Genomic DNA, 16,407 nt, shown 5'->3' with positions numbered 1-16,407 from the left:
AAAAAGTTCTAAAAACTACCTGGTAGTTTAGATCACGTTAAAAACGTGTCGGATTGAAAATAACCGCGAGTTTGAATTCAATTTCAGAAATTGAAAATCCTATTGTGTCATGAGTCATTTTAGAAACCTCGATTCACTTTCCGAAGATTTTTTCCACAAACCAAGACTTTTTGGGAAAAAGTCGTCGATGGGCCGTTTTTTGTGCAGAAAATGCCGAAGATGGGTTTTGATGGCAAAATTGAGATGCATGATGGATGCATGGATGAGGAAAAATAGCAATTGAGCATCGAGGTGCAAATTGATATTTGTTGAAGCCGAATTGGGTGGAATTGAGGACCGATAGGTAACCAATTGAGGGAAAACCTATGTAATTTCGTATGCCCCATGGGCAAGACTTATGGACCAAATCAAATGAATTCTAGAAGAAATTTTGAAGCTGAAAAAGGCAGTGGAGGCTAGCTAGCTTGGTGGGCCATGTGAGGATAAAAAGGGATAAGATTGAAGGGAATTAGTCCCCCAAAAGAGAACCGGTCTTCCCCTCATCCCTATCTCCTTGCTCTCTCTCTCCTCTCTTCCCTTCGTTCGACGCTTTCAGCTTCTGCCTTGCTTTCGTTCTTCTCGGTGGACCGAACTATTCTGCCCCTTCTCCTTTCAATTTTCTTCCTTGCAAAACTACCAAAATTGTTGCCTCAATTCCCTGCAAACTGCCAGGCGTTCCCTGCTCCACGCATCCAAGCAGCAGTTGAAGCTGCCGCCCCCATGTCCATGACACCAGCAGCTTCGGTCTTCACGCCTACCCTCTCCACCACCGTTTGTTTCCCCTGAGTCAACCGAAGCTCCCCACGCTGACTCACTCCACTGAATTGAAGCCCATCTCCTCATATTCCTCTTCGTCCCTGCTCCACTACCGAATCAATCCAGTGAAGCCGAAGCAGCTCGCCCTCTCTCCACTTCGGCTTATCCCCTATGCTGCATGTCTCCTGGTTGTCCGCCCAACGACCGCAAGCAGCTTCATCTTCGTTGCTTCGTTCTTCTTCAACGTCGTTGCTTGAAGACTCCAACGAAGCAGCTGTCCACGAAGACTGAAACACCCCTAATCGATAGCTGCAACCCACGCGTCCGCAGCATCTCCTTCGTTCGCTGCTCCTTCGTCCAGCATCGATCAACCGAAGCACCATCTCCAGCGAATTCGGCCCAGCACGTTCATGCGTCTTCAGCCCACACGATTTCAGCCCAGATTTCGGTCCATCTCAGCCTGAGTGAGCCCAGCAGTTGGGCCATTTGAAGCCCACGAAATTTGCAGCAGTCCAACCCAGTGAAGCAATTTACTTAGCCCATTAATTAAGTCCAACAGCCCAAGTCTTGGCCCAGCAGCAAGCCCACGCCTTTTAGAAGCCCAGCAGAATCAGAAGCCCGCGATTTTGAGGCCCAAGCCTGCAAAGTCAGGCCCACCGAATCAGTGGACTCAGCCCAGCTCGAGCAGGGAGCTTGTAGGCCGATTTCAGCCCTAGTTTGACCCCGGTTGGCGAACCCGCTTTGGAGAGGATTGACCCTTGTCGCGTGCTCGTTGATTTGGTCCAATCGGCTCGTTAATCAAGTGAGTTTTACTCACTAATGCTTTATTAGTTTGCTAATGACACTTAAGGGTTGATTAATGATTATTAGTTAATTGCATTGCATATTAGTTAGGTGGTTACTGTACTTAGCTAGAGAATTGCCTATAGTATTTATTGAATACATCTCGGGATTTTTCCAGACCCTTATCGGGCATCAATTAGGCAATAAGAGCCTAAATTGGATTTTTGGTATTTATTTATTAATTTTCGAAATTAATTATTTATTTATTTATTTTTCAGAAATTAGGTAAGGTTAGCTAATGACCGAAATTTTGTGATGATTCTCGTGGTACAGTCCATTTATTTATTTGAGTTCTACGTTGTGTGGAATTGAATTAATTGTGGAATTTTAGGAATTGTCCTAAATTGTTTGATATTGAATAATTGATTGGTAGGTGGCCGAGTATGGGTATATAGTGCCAGTTACGTTGATGGGCTATATAATAGAGGGAATGGTGAGAGCTAACTGAGAATATTATTGGCTAAGACCAATCAGGTACGATGTTATTGGACATACGTAGTTCGATGATTGAAAGTATCACTGGTGAAAACGGCGCCTTAAAGAACACATGTGAATGACTTATAGACAAAACATGGTTCAGTGATTAAGGAAATGTCACTAATGAAAACGACGCCTTAAAGACCCACGATGTTGTTTATTGCCGATGTCACCTTGGCGAAAACGGCGCCCTAGAAAGAACACGTGGTTCGGTGATTGGGATATCACTGGCGAAAACAACGCCTTAAAGAATGCACGTGATCAGTGATGGTATAGCAGTTGGCGAAAAAGACGCCTTAAAGAATGCACGTGATTAGTGATGGTATAGCAGTTGGCGAAAAAGACGCCCGAGAGAGTACATGTGATTGATGTTTTGGAATGACCTAGAGTTGGTCCGGCTGGCATGAAATCGACTAGGTTGATTGATCATTGTTTTGATTTGACTTTGTGAATAAATTGATTGAATTGATATGACCGTAAGTGGTCTTGTTAGCATGTAATCGATTAAGTTGATTTGATCGAGATATCGATATGTAATGTGATTGTTTAGGTGCCTATTGAACTGTACTAATATGCAGGTGGAATCTGAGGCTAAGGTAAGTCCTTTGACCCGTGAGTGCATAGGCAACCTGGACGGTGTATTGGTTTACTAATCGGGTCTTAGGGGGTAGAACTTGCTGAGACGTTGTCTCATTGGTTATTGAATAACCATTTCAGGTCCTTGGATGTAGTAGACTTGGATGTTGAAGATCTCGAAAGTCCAGTGCAGTCTGCTGAAGGCTCCAGTTGAAGTGTAGAGGATGATGGAGAGGAGGATAGGAACCCGTAGTTTGTAGAACCCCACTCTTGTTTGTATACCTTATTTTTACACTGGCTTAAGTTGAATTTGACTTAATAGTTCACCTTGTATATATTGGTGCACTGGTTTGCAATGTATATGTGAGTGAACGTTTTAAAGGTTTGAAATTTAATCCTACTATGTTATCCCAATGTTTTATTATTTGGGAATAATTTATATGCTTCCGCATGTGCATATGAAAAGAATGGGTCAGCGATGCGTTCTGGGACGTCGCTATTAATCGACCAAGGTAAGGGATGTGTGCGTGCCTGAGGATCGGGGCATGACAACCTACTTGATGAATGAATATATATCATTTAAAGCATGTAGGGACTTGACAGTTTACCTACTATTGCCTATTTTGATGAAGTCCATTTACTTGAGACTTGCATTTTACTATTTCTATTTTTTGAACATTATTATACTTGTTTCTAAAATTTGTAAAGCCTTGGACTATTTTGACTGGCCTATTTATACTTGACTATTATACATATATTGATTGTGAACTGAGTCTGAGATTTATTTTGGGATTTGGATTTTGTTAATCTCAGAACAAATTCATGATAAAAATGATGAGTAAATGATGATTTAATTTAATACTTTACTGCTGAAATATTTTTTGACCGATCCGAGTTGATTGTCTTGAACTGAATGTGGATGATTCATGTTTGTGTGAACATTACACTAACCACCTTATTGGATTGTGATGTATGGTGAACATAGGAGGAGATTGTTGGATATATTATTAATATAGTCCAAAACAATATGTTCACATACAAGCCCAATAGGTGAAAACATGGTTATTTGGGTCCATATGGGCCGGAGCCCAATAACTTGCATATAAAAACTCTAGGGTTTCCCTATGCTGGAGGTAACACTGTTGAGCGTTCCAAACTTGACGTCTCTTGGTGTAATACTTCAAGCAACCGATTCTTCTCTCTCAAACCTATAACCTCCAACAAAAATGTCATATAGTACATATGCAGATGATATACTTATGAGATATAGTACATATAATACCATGAACCCGATGACAATCATGAGCATGACCATGACCATGGCCACGGCTACGGCGCATGGGAAATAGCCTGGCTACACAGGCAACCCATAGAAGGAAGTGAAGACAGCGGGAATGTAATTAGATATCTACTGAATTTTAAGTTGCTGCTCCTAGTACGTACTCCTGTGCGTTGTATATGGAATGTGTGTGAGTGACCAATAAACCGAAGCTTCCAGCTTTATGCGTCGACGAAGATGATATTCCCACTGGCTCACCTGAGTAAGTGAGCGTATAAAGCTCCAGCCTCACATGTCCATTGAAGTGTCTTAAGGACCTGTATCTACTTTCCAATAGGCAAGCTGGCTTACCATTTTAGCAGGACTTCACCAATGGCTGGTCGAGATTTCTCAGCCTCACTTTTGCTTTCGTTTGGGCTTAGATTAGGAGAAATTATCTTTCTCCATATGCAATTTCATTGGCGATGTAGTACACCACAAGTGCCATAAGGCAAGGACACTTAAGTGCGCCATAACTTCAAAACGATGCAGCAAGTGCCACTTTTTTTCGAGTGGGACACTTAAGTGCCACCTCCTCCGCGACCTTGCCGGAAATCCTACGCAATATTTTATTATTATTTTTTTCTTTCGTGGCTCGCGGAAACTCAAATCAGCATAAAAATTAAAAAAATTTAAAAAAAAAATTAAAAGTTTTAATTTTAAAAAATTTTAAAACTTTTTTAAAAAAAGAAAATTTTAAAAATTTTAATTTTAAAAAATTAAAAAATTTTAAAAAATAAGAAAATTTTAAAAATTTTAATTTTAAAAATTTTAATTTTAAAATTTTTTAAAATTTTTTTTAAAAAAGAAAATTTTAAAAATTTTAATTTTAAAAAATTAAAAAATTTTAAAAAATAAGAAAATTTTAAAAATTTTAATTTTAAAAAATTAAAAAATTTTAAAAAATAAGAAAATTTTAAAAATTTTAATTTTAAAAAATTTAAAAAAAAATTTAAAAAAAGAAAATTTTAAAAATTTTAATTTTAAAAAATTAAAAAAATTTAAAAAAAAGGAAATTTTAAAAATTTTAATTTTAAAAATTTTAAAAATTTTAAAAAAATTAAAAAAATTTAAGAAAATAATAAATTTTAAAAAATTTTAATTTTAAAAAATTTAAAAAAATTTTAAAATAATAATAAGAAAATTTAAAAAATTTAAAAATTAAAAAGGGGGGAGGCGGCGGCGGCGGAGGTGGCGGCGGTGAGGGGAGCCGGTGGTGGCGGCAAGGGAGCCGCCCCGTTCGGCCTCCCACTCCCCACTTTTTATAATTTTTAATTTTAATTTTTTTAAAAAATTTTCTTAATTTTTAAAAAATTTTAAAATTTTCTTAAATTAAAAAAATTAAAATTTTCTTAATTTAAAAAAATTAAATTTTCTTAATTTTTTTAAAATTTTTAAATTTTTAAAAATTTTAAAATTTTTAAAATTTTTTAAAATTTTTAAAATTTTCTTAATTTTTTTTTAATTTTTTAAATTTTTCTTATTTTTAAAATTTTAAAAATTTTAACATTTTTTAAATTTTTCTTAATTTTTTAAATTTTTTAAATTTTCTTAATTTTTAAATTTTTTAAATTTTCTTAATTTTTAAATTTTTTCTTAATTTTTAAAATTTTCTTAATTTTTAAAATTTTTCTTAATTTTTAAAATTTTTTTAAATTTTTCTTATTTTTTTAAATTTTTTTGAATATTTTAAATCTAATTTAATTAATTTATATACTATTATTTACACGTAGACGAAACGGCGTCGTTTTTGCATTTTCTCCGCCACGTCGGCGTGCAAAACGACGCCGTTTGGGACCGAGCTCGCCGGAAAGTCGCCACGTCAGCCATTTGGCCGGATTTTCGCGGAGTGGCACTTAAGTGTCCCATTTTTACTCCGATGATGGCACTTAAGTGTGCCATTTTAAAGTTATGGCACTTAAGTGTCCCGGCGTCTTGCAGTTATGGCAAGACTCCGGGTGTCCAGCTCCAATTTCATTGGATCGGGTAGTTTTACCAACTTTTTTTTATTTATTTAATGAACCAATTATTTAGAAAAAAGACAATTTTGCTTAATGTTTCGACTTTTGATTTCTTGCACGCGTACAATGTGTGTTCATGTTTGCTGGTCATCTGAAAGAGATGTGTTACCGTGCTCAATTAACAACCCTCAATAGCATCAAAACGACAATACTTGTAACGTTGTAAGTATGCATGTCTGAAATTGATTTATAGTAATCCGTTATCGCTGTGAGATTGATAACAAAATAATAGTTAGAACCCTTAAAGAAGTTCTAGCAATGAAAATTTTGTTCTTCATCCATGCGTGTTAAAAAAAAAAGATTGTGCGTTTCTACATGTCCACCTATACAATGCCTTGCACAAACGTGGTAAACTGTAGAGCGGTAGGTGACCTAAACTTTTAACCGATTTAGGATTGATCAAATCCCACAAGGTTCAATTTTCCCACTCAAGCTTACTTGAACAACTTGAGTCGATCTCATTCTGGATGCTGAAATAAGAAAATTTTCGGGACTAAACGTTGAACTTGTCGTTTCTCGTAATGTGCCAATGTCGAGATCCGCGATTGCATCCTAATAACCTTGGAACCATTAGTATCCATGACCTTTTATATGACCATACGAAACCATCTCGCCAGAATTTTTTTGCAGTCTAAGGCTGTCACTTGCCAAGTTGTTAGATAAATCCAAACTATGTTTAATGTATAGGAAGACAATCCTCTTACTATAGGTAAGATCTAACAGGCTACGCTCGTTTTGCTTGGTCCGCCAGCAAGTTCCTTTCTCTACGCTTCTGTGACTATAAATATGAGGTGACCTTACCATGCAAGTTCGATTCTCATATTCATCACTTAGAGCAAACTCGAGTTCTTTGTTTCACTGCCTTCAGGTGCACTGAGGAATGGCTTCCTCTAGGGTTTTTGTGCTCTGTGGCCTTGTCTTCGCCATGCTTCTTCTCGTCTCCTCTTACGAGGCTGCAGCTCGCGAGCTTGTCGAGGAGACTAATTCATCTCGTAAGTTTCCACTCTACTTCATCTATCTTCTCTGTATACATACTTCATATATTTAATCTGTTGAATTTTTGTGTGCGCGTAAGAGAGCATGAAGGAATATGGGCTTGGGAAAGGCCACGGTAGTCTTGGGAAGGGGTACAGCCGCAGTGCTTGTGTCCATCGAAACGACGATGACCATGATCATGACGACAACGACGACGATGACGATGACGATGACAATGATGACCACAACCATGGGCGTGGCAGCCATGGCAGCCCCGGTGATCATGGGAAGAAGCATTGTCACGACGGCCAACAGAAAGAAGAAATTAATATACCCTGAAATAACTAGAAAACTACTGAAGTGCCATATGTTGCTCCTCCTAGCTAGTACAGTGTGTAAGGGAAAGTGTGTGACTAATAAAGCTCCGAGCTCTCTATACGTCAGGGAAGATGATATTGCCCCTGTTTAGTATTTATAGATACTTTCATGTACTGATGGCCGATGGATATACATTCTATGGAAAAAGGCATATATTTGAAACATCTTGCGGAATCATAGCACTTCTCAACGATGCGAACATGTAACCAGTAAAAGAAATGAGCAAAAAGAGTGAAAAAGTCTGGCTTGCAACGAAATTATTATACAAGAAATATACATCTGTACTTGGTTCAAAGGCGCTTATAATTATCATTTTCCCTATTAACTGTGAATGTAGGGGATAAACAAATAGATTAATTAGCTAATAAGTATGCATAGCTTCGGAGCGGCGAAGTGGACATAAGTATTAAGTTTCTCCTCTTGTAGCACTCAGCCATACACTCCCTACGGAAGACGTGCTTGAAAGGCATGCGAACAAACGAAGAACCGTCTTCAAATTCCTCCAGTTTGATCGAAAATACGTCCTCTTTGACTCACCAAACGAAAGCATCTCCGTCGGCTCATCCAACCATCTCGCCGGAGAAGTGATACTGCTTGACAGGTCTTCAAACGAATGCAAAGACAGCGACGCGAAAATGCATGATCCGGCTCAAATCGACATGTTCAGTCCAGTGGCGACTCGAGTGTCTTCCAGGATCTCCTGGTGCTCATTCGCAGGGATGGGGAAATTGGCCAGGTGCAAGTTTATAACCCCCGTGGCTACGTGCTACCCATCGACCTTAATCCCGCCTCAAGCAACGTCAAACAAGATTGTGTTAATCTATTCGTTCATTAGGCAGAATGGTCTCACCATGCCTCGGTCCTATTGAACGGCCGGAACGTCTGAGTCTCGGCATACAAGACCATGCGCAAAGGACCCGGTTTTATAACTTGTGTGGGGCTAGTTATTAAGGTTGCATCTAGAAAAGACTTTGGGAAGGGACCTTAGGCATCCAAAGCTCTTTGGATCAAATATTGGCTGTTTGGTAAAATTCTTGGCACCCACTTTGAGGAAAAGTCAGCCTTCTCGGCATGCAAGAAGCCAAGGGTTTGTTAAAAAAAAAATTCTTCCAAAACTATCCACAATGATCGGTTTTTTTTTCAGTTTTACCCTTGTTTGTGCTTGTTCATCTTTTTCTCCATTGGGGTCAATCGGTGTGGTTGCATGTGGCTACAAGAGGCCAACAACAAGCTAAAGAGAGGCCGGCGGGGTCGCAGCGACCCAAGCAACCATGTAGGCAAGTATCGTCTAGGTTGCACGACCCTCACGAGTCTGGACGAGGTCACCTAATCTAGACGGCAGACAACCCTCGGTGGTCACATGACCCCAGTGAGGGGCTACTTGGGGTCGAGAAACCCAACTAGCCCTTGTTGGGGTCAAGCAACCCCTAGCGAGGGTCACGCAAACCAGCTAGCCCTCGTCGAGTTGGAGTGACCTTCGAAGCTGTAAGGGGTTACGTAGGTCGCAAGACCCAACTGGCCCTCATTGGATTCAAGTGACCTTCCAAGCTATAACGGGTTATGTAGGTTGTTAAGGCTCTGAAGGTCACATGACCTAGCTGGCCCTCGTCGAGGTCGAGTGACCTTCGGAGTTGTAAGGAGTTACATAGGTCACATGATCCCTAGTAGCACATGACCTGCGCTAGGGTCACTTGACCCGAAGTGGCCCTCGCCAATGGTCTCCAAGGGCTATCTGAGGTCTTGCGACCTTAGACAACGGTTATCAACAATAGATCTGGATTATCAGCGATGGCCTGCCCTTAGTTGGCAAAGGGCCAATTGTTTTTTTTTTCTTTTTCTAAATAATTAAAATCCTTATCCAATTACTATTTTACTCAAAAGTACTTCACAATGAAATTTTAGATTAAAATTTAACAAACATAATTTTCATTTTGAAATTTTTTTTAACTTAAAATCCTTTGTATTTTCCCAAAACTTTCCCCAGAAATCCAATCAAACACACTCTTAAGTTATTTCTACAATTTTTGATATATTGCTAGAAATTATTCAGTAGTTAGTTAAAATCGTGTCATAAGCTGATGTGGCATGCATTTTTGTATTGAAATCCAAAGAAAAATTGACACGTCTATGACGTGGCAAACAAATAAAAGAACTAAAAACCAGCCCTTCTTTTTTGCTCTCTTCTTCATTCTCCATCCACGGCCACTTTCTCCATCAAAGTCACCAGCAGAGTCGCCGGCACTGCATCCAAGCCGACCACTACTGCACGTCCATGGCCGAGCCATCCCTTCGTTATTGTGGTGGCTCACAGTCGTTGCCGTCCATGGCCAAGCCACTCACTTTGTTGCAGCTCGTCCATTTGCTGCAACAGAACAGGGCAAAGTAAGGGAGAAAGATTCCCACACTGTTGCGACCGGAGAAAGATTATTTTATTTATGTGCCACGTCATGAACAACTATCAATTTTTATTGGATTTGAAAAAAAAAAATTAATGCTAAAGTTAGCTTATGACGTCAAGCTGCCTAACCATCGAATACTGTGCCGTATGTTATGTGCCGTATGTTACCTTCTCTCAATAAACGAAGATCTAGGTGGGCTTAGAAAGTACGTTTGGCACTTTTTAAAGAGTAGTGGCATTTTGGCCCAATCGAAATCTGTTAACAATAATTAAAGTGCAAATTGGAGGACTCTAAAGTGAGGGAAATATTCGATCAAAAAAAGAAAGTGGAAGAATAAAGGGACATATGCAGGACGACATAGGGTATAAAGTTGAGATAGAGTTTTCCCCAAAAGAGTACCACTTTTGGATCGTTTTCAACTTGCACTCTTTTTGCTATTGAGTCCTCAGATTTGATTTTATTTGCGCAGTCCCCTAACTTAAGCTGTTTGTAATTACGTCCTCACTTTTTATTCAATTTTGCGTCGCTCTAAAGGAATGAGTATCTACCATGGAGCATAAAAATTCTCTGAACCTAAATTGTAGTTCGACAAATTTCTTGACAACCTAGTTATATGAACTGGGCTATTTTGCTGTGAGGCATCACCAATAATGGCTCTCAACCGTTGGTGATCAATGGCTGAAATTTAATTGTGATGATCTGACAATTCTAAGCATAAGGACTCGATGCCTTCATGTTATAGTAGACTGATCCTAGTATAACATTATTTCAAAGAATGGTGATAAAATCTCCTAACAAAATGGGCTGAAATAGTTGTCTGAAAACTCATGACGGTAGGAATGTAATTTTATCAAGTTTCAAAGGCCAATTTTTTTATTAGTGAGAGTCGGAATTTGCATCAGTTAAAGAGCAAATCATATTTCTATACATATGATAACAATGCTACACCACATTAAGACAATTATATAATCTTCCAGGTAGGTCTAATTGCACGACCAATAGACAAAAGAAAAGCATCATTGGGAATAAAGGACCGCAATCATTATCCTGATCAATAGAATAATGAGTATCAAAAAAGATTACGATGAGCACCTATTTAGGTTAATTTTTGTATCAATTCATTGAATGCGGATGTAGTGAAAGTCAGACATAATCAATTACATTGTGAAAAACATATATAGACGAAAGATTGTGTTTTCTTAAAGACCAATGTCAATTTTTTTCCCCATAATTGAGGACCCAATGTTAGCTCTGAAAAGTTTTGAAATGTGGTTAACCGATTTCGTAAGAACAACGTTGTGCACATTAAATTTACCCCAAATGCCTCGTACCGCGTGTCAGAACTTGGGCCTCAGCCCCTCCACGAAAGCCTTGCACTCTTTAATGGCCCTCGCGTCCGCCCCGTTCCTGATCAGCTGCGGGAAGAACAGCCACATGGCGGTCGCCGCCACGAACCCCACCGTCAGCGGCGTCGACACCGCCCTGCTCAGCCTCCACCTCTCCCCCACCGCCGCCTTCGCCGCCACCTCCACCACCACGCACGCCCCCTGCAGCACGAAGAACCCCGTCACCTCCCACGTGGGCCTCGCGCGTGTCACGTAGTAGTACAGCAGCTCGTGCATCAGCCCGGACACGAGGAACGCCGCCATGACCGCCGCCGCCGCCGCCCGCGCGGCCCGCAAGCGCGGTTCGAGGAACGACTTCAGGGGCTTGTACACGGTGTGCCGCAGGGCGTTGGTCACGGTGAGGTTCCACCTCCGGCCCCAGAAATCTTGGAGCGACGTGGAAAGGTAGGGCTCGTCGGAGGGCATCTGAAGCTCGACGCCGAGGACGGCGCGCGCGGCTGCGTTGCTCAGCCCCACGATCATGTCGAGGTAGAGATAAAGCATGCACGAATAGAGAAGCAGGACCAGCTTCGGGTGCCCCTACAAGCACAGTTCCCCGATTCCAACACGAATGAAATGAAGTCAATAGCAACTAATTCGAAAATAACAGGAACCCGTGAAAATAAACAAACTCTCGCAGTAAAATGAATAGACATCAACATCGACCTCAATTCTTATTCGAATTCGACACAGGAAACCGAATAAACATGCCCAACCTGCAATAGCAGCTTGTCCTGGTGATCGTACACAAGGATTGAGATCCCGCAAAGGAGCAGTTTTGAGGGCAAATTGAGGGGCAATTTGGGGGCTTGGGGAGATGGGTAGTCTTGCGCTTGCCTGATTTTGATGGGGAAGCACGCGAAGAGTATGAAGAGGAAGAGGGACTTCGATGGGTCGGGATGGGAACCGGGACTGGAGGAGAGGGGGCCCTTGCCGAAGGAGAAGAGGAGGAGCTTGAAGGAGGCGAGCCAGGTGACGAAGAAGGAGGTGACGCCGTTGGGGAGGACAGTGGAGAGCCGGAGGGGGAGGACGGCGAAGAGGGAGAAGACGGGGAGGAGAGAGAAGAGCCGGAGCTTGCCCGGCGGGAGGCTGGAGGAGACGAAGTAGCAGTAGCACACGCACGCGAGGATCGTGAGCCACACGTTGATGAAGTTCCGTGCTTCCTCTTCCATTTTCCCTATCTCTCTTCTGCTAGGCGCTCCCCGTCTCTTTCCTTAAAGTATCGTGCGTCTTAACTTGATGATGTCTTTCGACCATAAAAAAACTGATGATGTCTGTCTATGGGGGATTGAATAGGGAAAGCCGTTCTTGATTTGCGTCTTTTCATTAAGCACTAGAACTACTAGCCACGTGAAGGGAAAGTGGTACGGTTGGACCTAACTGGTGAGAAAATATTGGCATTCAATAATTGGAAGCAATTCTCATAATTTCCTCCACCAGTATTGAATAATTGAATTAGGATGAAAAATTGTTATATACATTAATTCTTATTAATATATGAAATTGTGTACCGTGTTATATTGTATTCGAATTTGTCTTTCTACAATTCGTGTTTTGTCTCATGTTGTTCGAAATAGATTGTGTTCGATAGAACGAAATCATTCCAATATGAATATTTATTTCGAGTGTAATTACATTTCCTCTATTATTTCTTCTGAAAGATTTAGAATGCATATTCATAACAATAGTATTAAGGAAGCCATAAAGTAATTAACTTGAAACATGAATTGTTATTATCATAAAAATAAAATAAGAGGAAAGTTTATATGCAACTACACCCAATTGAAGGAGAGAGGAGACATAATCAATGTGTTGACAGCTAACCAAGACTTGAAAATTCTAAGTTTAGATGACATAAGTGATCATCCGTCCTACTGCTACTTTCTCTATCCATAAGTACTTACGAACAATCCTGCTACTAAGGCCGATCTATATTGCTCATTTATTGGCGACTGTTTTCTTGATATGTCATTTTTATTTGCTGTCTATTGTTGTTTCGTATATCGCAAGCTAACCTCTTTGACCCTGAGCATAACCTCGCATAACATGAGCATTCCACCAAATAAGAGGAAAAATGCCCACTTCAAGGCTCCACCCATGAAAATGACCTTGATAATAATAACATCATCACAACAATTACTTTAAGCGCTTCCCTTATTTTCTCCCTCATATATTACATTTTTGAGATATTTTAGACATTTCGATACCGTTCCCTTCCATTTCAATTTTTTTCAACCCAAAAAAAGGAATCGACAAATTCCTTTTACCTTATTCCATCATAACAAGCAACTACGAGAATTATAATGCCTCTTCTATTCCATTCCTTCCTGAACTTCGTTTTATTTTTCCCCATTCCATTTCATTGCACCAAACGTGGTATAACATTAGACAGGTCTTGGTATAAATTAATCCCACGGTTATGTCCGGGCATAAATTATGTGAGTTAGACAGTCAAATCAGAACAAGGAGTAAAGTTGAGCTCCGATGGTGGTGGAGCTAATTACCACCAATTCCTCCTTGGCCAACGTGAAGAAGCCGTCTTTATTGACCAAAGAAACTTTACAAAAAAAAGAAAAAGTAAAAAAAAGACTTCGCCAGATTGACTAACAATCGCGCGAGAAAATATTGGATACGTCTAATTTGTCAGCGTGGCAAATAAGAAGAGCATGGAGAACACGACACATGTCACATGTGGGCCCAAGTTGTCAGGTTATCTCTTCTCTTTTTTATGTCCTCTCTCTCCCCTCGCTGCTAGGAGTGTGCATGGTCCGAGCGGGCAGTTCCCGCTAAAAACCAATTCCAAAAAATTGGAACCGGGAACCGCCCACTAGTTGCATGGATCCACCCGGGAACCCGACCACCTGTCCGGTCCAATTCTCCAGTCCGATTCTCGGGTGGATCCATAGAACCGATCCAACCTCCACGCCTTCCCCCTTTCGCCTTCAACCAGTTGCAACCCTTGCTTCGCTTCCGTCTTGGCCACCACCACCATCTTGGCCACCACCTCCGTCGTCTCCCACTCCTCCTATGAGACCGACAATGAGGAGGACAATAGGGACGATGAGTCGTTCTTAGTCCTAGAGTTTGCCCATTCCTGAAGTTGAGAATGATGGGGAGAAGCATGAGGAGGGGGAGGAGGAAGAGGGGAGGTAGAAGCGGGGCAAGTCCAACAACAAAGAGGATGATAGTGACAGTGAATGTGGAGGTAGCAACGACGTGGAAAGAGAGTTCAAGTTCAAGAGAGGAAAAGAGAATTAACTCACTATTTCGTCGAGTTCGGACTATAACTCAAAGGGAGATGAATAGATCTAGAGATGAATCGGAGAGGAAGAGGGAGCTCGGGGTGATTTTGCACTAAGAGAGACGAGATGGAGTAGGAGAGTAGTGAATTGAGATAAGATAGTGATTGGAGGCCTAAATTTTAGATTTGCTAATTTCAATTTTTTTAATATTAAAAATTAATATATTATTATAATATAACCGGTCCGGTCCGGGTGGGTGGGTGGGCGGATCCGCCCATGGAACCAAGAATTGGACCGGGATCCACCGTTCCCATAAAATGGAATTGGGAACCGAACCGGTTCTCTTAAGAACCGGGCGGTCCGAGCGGGTCTCGGTTCTTTTGCACACCCCTACTCGCTGCACTCTCTCTCTCTTCTACCTCCTTGCACGTTCTCTCTGCTCTCTCTTCTCTCTCCTCTCGTCTCTCTCTTCTACCTCCTTGCACGCTCTCTCTCCCCAGCACATTTTCTCTTCACCGGCACGACCAACAACCGGCCACCTAGACCTTCGCAGCAACCACCTCCTCCAGCGATCTGCCACAAGAGGTTCTCCACCAGCCAAACTCTCGGCGGGCACAAGCGATGCCACTACGAGGCCCCCACTGCTGCCTCCTTAGCCACCGTCGCTACCTCGGCTGCCAAGGGGGTGAGCGTTGGCAGCAAGGACGAAAGCCCCGATTCCTAGCGCCAATGAAGATAGAACTGGCCTAAAATGAGTCGAATCAAAAACGCATAAAAAAAAAAAAACTGGCAATTGTAATCGAAATGAAAAATCAACCGAGTTTCAGATAGGAATAGAGATGACTGTTTTTTTTTGTCTCTTCTTGTTTGCTAGATGATGGTGGAGTTGTTTTTGGGGGAGAGAGGGAGGTGTACATGCAGCTTCGACTACGGCGGAGAGAGACTCGGGCGAGAGAGGGTGCGAGGGAGAGAGAAGAGAGTGGAGAGACAGAGAGAGTGCAGAGGAGGTAGGAGAGAGAGAGAGAGAGAGAGGAGAGAGTGTATGGTGAGGCAGAAGGGAGAGAGAGCGTGCAGTGAGGAGAGAGAAGAGTATGCCGGGCAATCAGGGCGCACACATGACACGTGTCGCGTTCTCCATGCTCTTCTTATTTGCCACGCTGACAAATTAGATGTACCTAATATTTTCTCGGACGGCACACCAATTATGAAAAGGACACGTTGCCCACCACATCACATTTTCTACTCAAGTCATCATAAAGTTTTCTATTGTAATTTTTTCAATTCGATGCTACAATTTTTCTTTATCAAATATACCTTAAACTTTTAGCATTTATATCAATTTAATCAATCAGAATTGATCGGTACTAATGTATCGATTTTTTAATTTATTTAGTTGTTTTCTCTTTTCTTCTTCTTCTGGCCTGTCCAAAGGCTAGGGCCAGCAAGGTTAACCTTGTCGACCATCAAGTTAGGGGCTGGCAAGGGCAAAGTTGAGCTCCCTCAAATCTGGCTTGGCAAGCTCCACAATGGCAAGAGCTAGGGCTAATCAAGCTTGCCTAGCCATGGCGAGGCTCACCCTCACCCAGATCTGGGCAAGACCTTAGCCAACACCATGACAACAGGTGCAAGGGTGAAGACTAGCCTCGTTATCGCTAGGCAAGGTCAAGCTTGCCAAGATCTGGCTAAGCGAGACCTTAGCTAGCGCCGGGAGGTTGACCTCACCGGCCCTAGCCTCTCGCGATGGGCCAGTGGAAGAAGAAAAGAGAAAAAAAAAGAGAGAAAAAAAACATATTAAAAATCGACACGTCAAGGTTGATCGGATAGCTGTTGCTGCCTCGTGTCCACATTAGCATCCGCTGACCAAAATTAATAGGATAGATTGAATTGGCACAAATGCAAATTTTTTAGAACTGAATTGACCAAAAAAAAAAAGTTTATGATTAAATTGAAAAAATTGCAACAAGTTTATAACTATTTTGCTAATTTTCTTTTTTACAA

The 16,407-nt window shown here is 41.3% G+C and overlaps 1 protein-coding gene and 1 long non-coding RNA gene across 3 annotated transcripts; one reads left to right on the top strand and one right to left on the bottom strand.

Annotated features, from left to right (window-relative positions):
- Nucleotides 1-527: 527 nt before the first annotated feature.
- Nucleotides 528-3,105, top strand: LOC108960645. Its single transcript, XR_001988607.2, has 2 exons — nt 528-1,597; nt 2,833-3,105. It is a non-coding gene; the product is annotated as an uncharacterized LOC108960645 (long non-coding RNA).
- A 6,328-nt stretch (nt 3,106-9,433) lies between these two features.
- Nucleotides 9,434-12,455, bottom strand: LOC104448170 (probable long-chain-alcohol O-fatty-acyltransferase 5). 2 transcript variants are annotated; one of them, XM_010061960.3, is made up of 3 exons: nt 11,884-12,455; nt 11,114-11,707; nt 9,434-9,745 (listed from the first exon to the last, which is right to left on the bottom strand). In XM_010061960.3, exons 1-2 carry the CDS (start codon nt 12,337-12,339, stop codon nt 11,120-11,122), a joined length of 1,044 nt encoding a protein of 347 aa, XP_010060262.2. In that variant the 5' UTR covers nt 12,340-12,455; the 3' UTR covers nt 9,434-9,745; nt 11,114-11,119. The 2 variants fall into 2 exon arrangements, with proteins under 2 accessions (XP_010060262.2, XP_010060261.2); XM_010061959.3 differs by lacking the exon at nt 9,434-9,745 and having other exon boundaries at nt 10,638-11,707; nt 11,884-12,454.
- Nucleotides 12,456-16,407: the final 3,952 nt, after the last annotated feature.

The sequence above is a fragment of the Eucalyptus grandis genome, chromosome 6 (assembly GCF_016545825.1).
Source record: "Eucalyptus grandis isolate ANBG69807.140 chromosome 6, ASM1654582v1, whole genome shotgun sequence".
Taxonomy (NCBI): domain Eukaryota; kingdom Viridiplantae; phylum Streptophyta; class Magnoliopsida; order Myrtales; family Myrtaceae; genus Eucalyptus; species Eucalyptus grandis.
This window is presented reverse-complemented; position numbering and strand designations above follow the sequence as displayed.

Bases quoted from the DNA above. Each gene is read 5' to 3' on its own strand.
- LOC104448170 (XM_010061960.3), bottom strand. From the start codon at position 12,339: ATGGAAGAGGAAGCACGGAACTTCATCAACGTGTGGCTCACGATCCTC. The intron at 11,708-11,883 runs GTTGGGCATGTT...CTGTGCTTGTAG, and splicing joins AGGACAAGCTGCTATTGCAG to GGGCACCCGAAGCTGGTCCT.